Here is a 10724-nt window from a genome sequence, read left to right on the forward strand (position 1 = left end):
AGAGAGAGAGAGAGAGAGAAAATATATATATATATAATATATATCACATACATATAAGAGGGATGACCACAAAGTGGACATCCATTTTGCTAGAAGACCACCTATGGCCTAACCACTAAGAAAAGTTTGTTCTCAAGAAAATTTAGCAAACGCCAGAACGTTTTCTTCAGAACAATCTTTTCTTAGTGGTCAGACCACAGGTGGTCTTCTTCTAGCATAATGGATGCCCACTTAGTGGTCATCCCTCTTATATGTATGTAATATAATTTTTCTGAATCTTCAGATTTCTCAATATGCTAGGCCACTGTTTTTAAATTGATATGAATCAAATTAATATTCAATTTTTCACCCTTACTATTTAAATATAGAATATATATATATATATATATACACACACACAATATTATTAATAGTGATAGTATGATAACAAAAGAATGAATGAGACCTCGATATTATGTAAATAGAGGAATTTATCTGTAATATAATATGTGACAATTATTCGGTTGCCATAATAAAACTGAGTTTCGGATGTCAGGGCGGAAATCTACTCCGGCATCTCATCGGTTACTAAGACTAACAAAAATGCTATGAAAATGACTGTTAAACAAAGGGAAATTACTATGTAGATGACTGTTATTAAGATAAACAAAAGAGCCATTAGAATGACCGTTAAATAAAGGGAAAAAACCCAAAGGGGAGAAAGTAAAACACGCTCATAGAATTTGCGTATGTGCGCACACCCACATACATATGCATATGCTCACACTCGCGTGAAACACACACATGCACACCTATATGTATGCATATATATGCAACCATACACATGTACACATATACATATCCGCACACACACACACACACACAAATATGTTCATATACACGTCTATATACGCACATGCACACGAAAATGCAGGGTGAAAGGTAATATACAGAAAAAAATATATAAAGCAATAAAAAATGTATAGAGATAAAATGCTTCTACGTGAACACAATATGAAAAGTAGGTTCTATCTGTGATTAGGGGGACCAAAAACATAACAAATATTTAGCCATATGTGGACATGATTCAAAATTTCACTTCTTGAATTGAGACATGTAGCGGGGTCTAAGCTGCTTTTCGAGATGAGCCGTCTTTCCATATCACAAAGACCGCACTTTCCACTGCCATTGGTGTAAGGCTGACACTTAGCTAAGATCTTCCAATGGATGTTGTAATTGACACCTTTTTCTTTTAAGGACCATATATAACTGGATAATCTGGTTGTTTTCTTTTTTCCCAGTGTCTGAAGCTCAAGGTGTGATTGTTGAACCTGGCCTTAAAATCCCCTCTGTGAGACCCACATATTTCTTTGACGAAACTATGTCCTTAGTGGTTGTAGAGTCTACAGTGGCTTCATAAATGATGGTCTCGGACATGCAAGCTCCATTTGGCAGGCACAAATTTTTATCCCTGCATGAACAGTTGGTTTCATTTTGTTGTTTTTTTGTGTGATTATATTTTTAAAATTAGTAGTTGAGCTAAAACTGATTTTTAAGTTATATCTAATGAAGAGCTTTCTGCAATTATGATTGATTGGAAAATGTCTATCTATAAGTGATAAAAACTATTTAACTACATTAAAGGTCGCTTCGGAGGAGTAAGGGGTTGTGAACCAGATAGTTTTCCTATTCCTATGTTTCCTTTTCATTATTATTGGACTGGAAACAGGTGTACAGGTTATTTCCTCACTAAATCAACTATCTTTTAGAGCATTATTATATACTGGGGCAACACTATTAAGAATGTCCCTATCGGAGGAGAGGCTAGAAATTCTTTTGCTAATGTTTTTAACTAAATTCTTAAACACTATGGGGGGATGGCAGGAACCCACATTAATGTAACTAAATCTATCGTTGGGCTTCCTATAAGGTTTGTAAATATTCTTATTTAGATCTAAGGTACATCTAGGAAATTTTATTGCTTTATATATTTTTTCTGTATATTACCTTTCACCCTGCATTTTCTTGTGCATGTGCATATATAGACATGTATATGAACATATTTGTGCGCGTATGGGTATACGTGTGTGTGTGTGTGTGGGGGTATGTATGTGTACATGTGTATTGTTGCATATATATGTATACATATAGGTGTGTTTGTAGGTGTGCAGGTATGTGTTTCATGCAAGTGTGAGTGAGCATATGCATATACAGCATATGTGATTTTAGACATGCATATGAATATAATTGTGCATGTATGGGTATGTGTATGTGCGTGTGCATGTGTACGGATATGTAGGTGTACATGTGTATGGTTGCATATATATGTGCACATATAGATGTGTGAGTATGCATGTATGTTTCATGCGAGTGTGAGTGAGCATATTTGCACATGTACATGGGTGTGCGCACATGTGTATGTATGTACATGTGTGCATATGCAAATTCTATGAGCATTTTTTTACTTTCTCCCCTTTGGGTTTTTTTCCCTTTATTTAACGGTCATTCTAATGGCCCTTTTGCTTATCTTAATAACAGTCATCTACATAATAATTTCTCTTTGTTTAACAGTCATTTTCATAGCATTTTTGTTTTTCTTAATAACTGACGAGATGCTGGCACAGATTTCCGCCCTGACATCCGAAACTCAGAGTTTTATTATGGCAACCGAATAATTGTCACATATTATATTACAGATAAATTCCTATATACTGGTCATTCAAATTCCAACACAGTCGAGTTTTCATGTTTTATCTTTATAATTTTATGATATTACATGTAACAATATTACAAGTACTTTCATGTTTAATTACAATCTTGAGGTAGTATAGATATTTATATTTATAAAAATAGCTTGTCTGCTGGATTGTAAGTCTTTGACAACCCTGCCTAAGTCTTAAGGTGTTTAAGATGAAATAAAAAATTGATTTGTTTGTGTGTGTGGGGGGGGGCGGATTTTGTTAACATCCACTAACTAAAGGAGAGTGTTGACATTCTAAATAAACAAACTAATAAAGAAAAGACAAAACAGATTTGTAAGATATACAGAAAAGAAACAGAGTGAAGGAAAATACTGCATGAAATAACATGTGGGACTGCTACTGGATTACATTCACAGGAAATGGTGACCAAAATAAAAACAACAACAACAAGAAAGAAAACAAAGAGAGGAGAGAAGTAAACAAATAATAACAATAAGGAAAAAAAATAAAAAACAACAAACTAACTACTGTTGTTAATAGTAAGACAATAGTGAATAAAGTAAGACAATATATAGAATACAAGAACATATTGAATAGATGAAGTGAAAACAATATGAGAAAACAATGAACAGTGCTGAAACAAAAGACATTTTAATATAAAACATCATATAGACAAAACACAATGGAATAGATCAACTATTGATTACTTTGATGAAAGTACAGTCAACAACAACACTGTTAATCTAGAATTAGAAAAGTAGAATGTGTTTGACTATAAAACTTAATTAACCAAAAAGTGAAGTTGTATGGTTTAACAAGTTGGCTCCTCCACTACAATTGTGTGTTTCTGGATAGTATCTCACTTAACTTTCGGCTGATCAATTCGTTGTAAATGGAATCTGGAGCAGTGTCTATCAACAACGGATACACTGACTAGTGAGAAACTGACAAGCTGGTGGTACACTTTTGTCAATGTCACTCTAAGAAATGCAATGAATTTATGATTAACCCATTGGACACGTGTAACCAATGATACTAGTGGTTACTAATTGTGAGAGAAATTATAACTATATAAAATGAATAGTCAGTGTTGAACCCCTACTAAATAAATTTTCATGAAATGATTTTTAATAGATTTTAAAGGTTTTCAGAATTATGTCTTTTAGTGATAGAAATTAGTTAAAAATAAAATAAAATTATTTTACAATATTTTACAATGAACTTCTATATAATAATTCACATATTTTGTAGATAAATTTTAAGAATCCAGCACTTAACTAATATTAAGGATGCAACACCTAACTTTGGAATTTAAAGCTATACCAATCCCTGAATTAGATATTACTGCATAGTACCAAAGATCCTGCCCTCTCCATCTAGAATAAAGACCCAATACTATAACAGCTTAGTGTTCAAAGGTCCACAGCTCTTCAATACCTTGCCCCTCCAGAATCTCAGAGATCTACAAAACATAGATGTAGATGTGCTCAAAAAACATTTAGACAAATTTTTATCTGAGATACCAGATGAACCCACACTGCAGCAAGAAATGCAAAGAAGGGCAGTTTTGTCCAACTTACAGCTTCACCAGAACCAAATCTGGAGTGAAGGCTGGGAAATGAGTTTGAAGTCAACTAGTAATTACACAAATGGTGGTGCCCCAATATGGTCACAGCCTCTGACTGACACCAGTAAAAGAAAAAGTTAAACTATTACGAGAGTGGTTATTGGAATTCTTGGACAGATTTTTGCTTTGGAAATGTCCGAAAGAAAAGAGATGATACAAAAACAATTTGATTGGTCAGAAATAAATAACAATGCAAAATAAGTTTCATTTAAAATAATATTACACATCCTGCACAAAGATCCTATTTACTATGCTTTACTATACAAATTTTAGATTAATAAAGTATTCGTTAATGGCAATATATGTTTTCAAATGTTGATTACTTTCAATACTTCAAATATACTAATTAGTTAATGATACTGGGATTAGGTGAATGGGGGAGTTTAAAGTTGTGAATACTAATTAATTCAAACTAATACTTAATCTAAATTACGTAATTATGGTTACCTAAGCCCCTGAATGAACAAGATCTAGATGCTGCTCCCCTGCATAATACAGTGTTAAGGAACATTGTAGTGTAATGATATCTGAAGAGTGCCAGTTTTGGTTAGATAAACAAGAAATGGAAAATATCTTGATGGTTCTTAAAACTCCTGGAAAAAGAAAAATCAACAGTCAAACTGGTAGAATTTATTTAAACAACTAATCAAACAACAATAATAATAATAATGCACGGGTGCATTTAAACATATAAACAGTTTGAGATGGAGAACACTTGTAACAACTAAGTTAATGAATGACATTAAGATTTGTGTATAGCTTCCAGAGAACAAGAGAAAGAGTTCAGTGAAGAAGACTTTAGAGTTTAGAAAAACAAATTTAAAGAAAGCTGAATAGAATTTAGAGAAGAGACATCTCTAATATATTGTTTATAGAGTAGAGATGGGACAGGGGTTGGAATTGCAGATGGGTATAGAGACAAGTGATAATGAATACACAATAGACAAAAGGTCTTTGTGTTGGATGATGAAAGGCTACACTGAGGCAGAGAGACAGAAACAGGCGTCTTGCTGCAGAGGAGGTACAAGGTTACCCAGCCAGAGAAAGAGAGAGATCAGGAATGAAGACAGAAACAGATGCACTGCCGCAAAGGAAATACATGGTTGCCCAAACCTGAGGGAAGTGCGGGAGAATTTAAAATAAGCAGAACAACAGCATGATGACATTGTTAATGGTTTATAAGACATTAGATCCAAGAGATGGTGGCTATTTCATATCCATTCTTTAAAATGCATAGCTGGGCAGGTAATTTGGAGGTTAGATAATTATGCCTTATAGCATAGTATTTTTTTTTTATATTAGCTTTTTGGCATCCAAGAAGTGCAAACAAACTGGTATATTGAATTAATTGCAAGTCCTTCTCTTTCAAAATGGTTTTGAACTACAAAATTTATTGATGATGTTTACCACTTACAGCTATTTTTTTTTTTTTGTATTTCAAAAAGTTTTCTATTTATTTCTGTTTATCTTAAACAAACACATATGTATACATAACCAGCTATTGCAAATGAGCAAGTAGGATTCAATGGAAAAAATCTTTGGGAATAATAGCCAATGCTATAATTCTCATACATACATTTATGTATCATAAGCTCTGTGATATATATATATATATGAGAGATGGAGCAGGTGAGGGTAAGATCTTAAAATGGATGTCTGAGCAATGAAGAAAATAAAGAAAAGTAAAAAGGATGATATCAAATGGAAACAGAAAAACACAAGAAAGAAAGAATTAGTAGATTAATTTGAAGAAATAGAGTAATAGCAATAAAGTGATGGTTCAGATAGAGTAATGGTAATAAGGGGAGGGTTCAGATGACAGTTGATTGTTTAAAACATATTTTAATTTTTTTTTTATATTGGTCATTAGAGAATACATAAATGAGTTGAATAGGAAAACCAAAAGAGTCTGAGTAAAAATTGAAATCTTACCAATAGGAGACTGTACTGACTCAGCACGTGCAATCGCTACATCAGATATGATGACATCTTCCGGACCAGCAAAATGTGCTTCTGGTTGGTGGGCCTCATCGGCCTTCTCCACATTCAATCTTTCATCGGTTAATTGACCAAGGTGTTCTACAACATCTCTATCTCTTTTAATAGAATAACAAAGTCCAAAATAAACAAACTTGCTTTTTTTTTTTTAAAATAATACATTTAATAATACAGGTACCACCGATTTTCTGGTAACTGACAGTCCATCATCTCCTAACATCTGGTTAAATTATAGGGGTAATTTGAAATTCTTGTAGTCACCAGTCGAATTCACTGTACAACCACAGGTGGCATTGTGGGTACTGTGTGCTTATATACATTCATTACACTGCAGTCTAGATCTTTTGTTTATTTAGCTTAAATTTACTTTTAGTTATGGCTACAACATGTAAGGGAACCAAGTGCATCAGTGGTTGTGACAAATGTAAACATCAATCCATATCAATCCAAAATAAAGAAGTAGACTTGTTGAAAAATGGACCTTGGTGTTTCAGTACATAAGTTGTATGATATCTGTGGCATGGGAAGTGCATAACTAGTAGGTTAGAGAAGTGTTGATGAATTATTATTACATGGCCAGGATGGTCCAGAAAAACAGCATAAAGATACCAGAAAATTGATGATGTACCTGTACACAACATCTAACTGAAATATTTAAAGTAAGAACATTGACAATTGATATAGTTGTTATTTGATCACCTTCAGCAAGAGACACAACTCTGTCATCATCATTTAGCATTCGTTTTTCATGCTGGCATGGGTTACATGGCTTGACTGAGACTGGTAAACCAGAGAGCTGCACCAGTCTCCAGTTTAATTTGGCCTGGTTTATTTGGCTGGATGCCCCCTTTTTAATGCCAGCCATTTCAGAAAGTGTACTGGGTACCTTTTACATGTTATTAGCATAGCCTTTTATGTGTTACTGGCACTGTCCACGACTACAGTTTCATTTGCTTCATGTGTCTTCTCAAGCATAGCGAATTGCAAAAAGTCTCAGTCCCTTGTCATTACCTCCGTGAGACTCGTATTTCACCACCTCATCATCGTTTAACGTCCGCTTTCTATGCTAGCATGGGTTGGACGATTTGACTGAGGACTGGTGAACCAGATGGCTACACCAGGCTCCAATCTGATTTGGCAGAGTTTCTACAGCTGGATGCCCTTCCTAACACTAACCACTCCGAGAGTGTAGTGGGTGCTTTTACGTGCCACCGGCACGAAGGCCAGTCAGGAGGTACTTGAAAAACAGGATTTTAACTCAGAACATAAAGAACTAGAAGAATTATCTCAAAGCGTGTTAGTGGGACTGAACCCAAAACCACATGGTTGCAAAGCAAGCTTCTTAAACGTATAGCCATGGTTGTACATAAGCTACTACTTATAAAATGAGAAAAAAATATTGTATATCTTGTAAAAGGTTCCAGATGTCGACCTCATCTTTCTCTTGTATAAGAAATGAATGTATGTATTACCTATTATCTTATATGTTAATGTGAAACTAAAGGTTACAGCCTCTAATATAGACATGAAATAAAACAGATGAAAACAACAAACATAGCTGTTTCTTTATCAAATCTACTACTGCCAGCTTTTCAATGTTCAGTAATATTTTTGGAGATGATAGAATTGGTAGAGTGCCAAATGAAATATCTTGCAGTTTTTGATTGTAGTTCTCTGAATTCTGAGTTCAAATCTTGTTGGAGTCAATTTTGTCTTTCATTGTTCCAGAGTTTGAAAAAAAATAAAATGCAAGTGAAATATGAGGAATTGATGGAATGAACTCCATCTCTTCTCTTAATGTGGAGCCTTGAACCAATGTCAGAAATCCTCATCACCATCATTATTATTATTGTATAAAAGAAATCATCATTATTATTATTATTATTATTAGTAGTAGTAGTAGTAGTAGTAGTAATTATTATCGACATTGTTTTAATGTCCACTTTTCCATGCTTGCATGTGTTGGACAGAGTTTACTGAGGCAGATTTTCTATGGCCAGATGCCCTTCTCACTAATGCTCTAAGCAAGGTAATAATACGGACAGACATGTATCCAAAGAACATTGGAAACGAATGACACTGCTTGTACAACAGTGACACTCATTTACAACTATTACACAATGTCAAGAGGACTCCAGCACCCTTCTATGTTAAACTTATGTACTGAGAGAAGAAACTTACTTCAAACCACCAGTATCGGGTTGTAGCTGGTCTGTTCCAATACTGTCGGTCTTTCTCTGTGCTTCCGTTGTGCTGTGTGTTGTTGTTGTTGTTGGTGTTGTGGCTGCTGTTGTCGTTGCTGTTGCTGCTGTTGTTGTTGCTGTTGCTGTTGTTGTTGTTGTTGTTGCTGCTGTTAGTGTTGATGTTATGGACGTACTATTTGTAGTCGTTGGCGTAGATACAGTACTACTGGCAGTGACTGTCGTATTTGACTTCAGTTTTTTGTCGTATGTATCCACAGCACTTTGTATACATTTGAACCACCTAAGAAATAAAAAGGAATTCACCAAGAGTACTAACACAGAAAACCGGTCTCACTAGACTACTTACAAAGATAATTAAAAACACCTTTTAAAAATTTTGCCAAAATATTTCATGCTGGATTAGAGTCAATATTAATATTGTTGCACTAATCTATTTGTTTCAGTCACTGGACTGTGGCCATGCTGGGGCACTGTCTTGAAATGTTTAGCTGAACGAATCAACCCCAGTACTTATTTTTTAATTGTAGTACTTATTCTATCGTCTCTTTTGTCAAATCACTAAGCTATGAGGATGTAAACAAACCAACACCAACTGTCAATGGGCTTTTTTCAGTATCCATTTACCGAATATGTTCATGGACTTTTACTAGTCCAGAACTATAGAAGAAAACAGATGGTGAGAAAATAAATCATCATCATCATCACCGTATGATGTCCAGACAAGGACACAAAAATACTCCCACGTACATACATACATATATACAAGATGTGCTTCTATAGTTTTCATCTACTAAATTTATTCCCAAGGCTTTGATCTACCCAAGGCTGTAGCAGAAGACACTTGCCCAAGGTGCCATGTTGTGGGACTGAGTCTGAAACCAAGTGGTTAAGAAGAGAATATCTTAACCAGGAAGCTAAAAAAGTTTATAATTAATGTGCATTTGCTGTCTTGGTAATAGTGGTGACAATGAAGTTATTTTTAAAAATTCTGAAGTAATTATCATCTTTAACAAATATTTTATATATACTCACTCTCTCATGCTATTTTCTCATCATCAACACTCAATGTCTATTTTCCATGCTTACATGGGTTGGATGGTTTGACAGGAACTGGCAAGGTCAAGGGCTGCACCAGGTTCAATAGTCTGTTTTGGCTTGGTTTCTATGGCTGCATGCCCTTCTTAATGCCAACCACTCTACAGGATTTACTAGCTGCTTTTTTGTGGCACCATCATCTTAAACATTACTAAGAAGGACTGAAAAACTGTTGAGCTTAAGATCCTGAATAGGATAACAGGAACTCAACAGTACAGTCCCTAGTCTGACTTTGATTACTAGATTTATCTTCATTTTGGTTTTGTAAAATGCAGAGATAATGTTGCTTCTGCTTCAGTTAGGCCTTTTATTATTATAGCTTGCCCATTAACAAACAGGAATTACCACAAATATTATCTCAAGCAATGTTTTCTTTGGTGATACAATAATATAGCTGATTTACTCCCTACAGTAACCCTTTGATACCAACTTAACTGAGGCTGCCCCTGCTTCTATTAACTCCTTGCAGACAGGAAGCGGTTCTGACCACACCAAAATACTGTGTGTGTGTGAGCAGTGCGATGTCTTGCTCTGTGTGGTACCATGTTTTCATATATACTACATTGAGAAGAATCTGTAAATACACTGTAAAATTTCTTGTATGAAAAATTATGTAGTTACTGAACGGTGTAATACCAATATATAGCACAGACTGTTTGTACTAAATCCGTCTGCAAAGGGTTAAACAAGTTTCTTGTTTTAACTATTTTGATATCACCCCCTTTTCAGACCATCTTTATTGCTATCCGGTCTTAAAGTAATCTAAATTACAAACCTTTCATCAAGATTTCATGTTAATTTATGTTCCAAGCATCAGCTTAATAATACTCTTTACTCTTTTACTTGTTTCAGTCATTTGACTGTGGCCATGCCTTTAGTCAAGCAAATCGACCCCAGGACTTATTCTTTGTAAGCCTAGTACTTATTCTATCGGTCTCTTTTGCCGAACCATTAAGTTATGGGCACGTAAACACACCAGCATCGGTTGTCAAGCGATGTTGGGGGAGGGGGACAAACACAGACACACACATACATATATATATAGTGAAGTTATTTTACTAAATAGTGAAGTTATTTTACTAAATCCTTTATTATTTTAAAAATTAAATGAAACAAAGG

General features: G+C 34.6%; 2 protein-coding genes across 2 annotated transcripts in view; both read right to left on the minus strand.

Moving 5' to 3' along the window:
* The window catches only part of LOC106875722 (uncharacterized), a 34580-nt gene extending 25744 nt beyond the window's left edge, over positions 1–8836 (minus strand). The window contains exons 1-2 of the mRNA XM_014923967.2: positions 8488–8836; positions 6241–6404 (exon numbers count right to left, since the gene is read on the minus strand). The gene's annotated coding sequence lies outside the window, so the exon portion shown is untranslated. The remainder of the gene's footprint in view (positions 1–6240; positions 6405–8487) is intronic.
* Positions 4756–10724, minus strand: part of LOC106875720 (rho guanine nucleotide exchange factor 12) — a 365906-nt gene continuing 359937 nt past the window's right edge. The window contains exons 33-34 of the mRNA XM_052968059.1: positions 6241–6404; positions 4756–4901 (exon numbers count right to left, since the gene is read on the minus strand). Coding sequence (XP_052824019.1) covers positions 4756–4901; positions 6241–6404 — 310 coding nt within the window. The remainder of the gene's footprint in view (positions 4902–6240; positions 6405–10724) is intronic.

This window comes from Octopus bimaculoides, chromosome 5 (genome assembly GCF_001194135.2).
Source record: "Octopus bimaculoides isolate UCB-OBI-ISO-001 chromosome 5, ASM119413v2, whole genome shotgun sequence".
In the NCBI taxonomy this organism is placed as follows: Eukaryota; Metazoa; Mollusca; class Cephalopoda; order Octopoda; family Octopodidae; genus Octopus; species Octopus bimaculoides.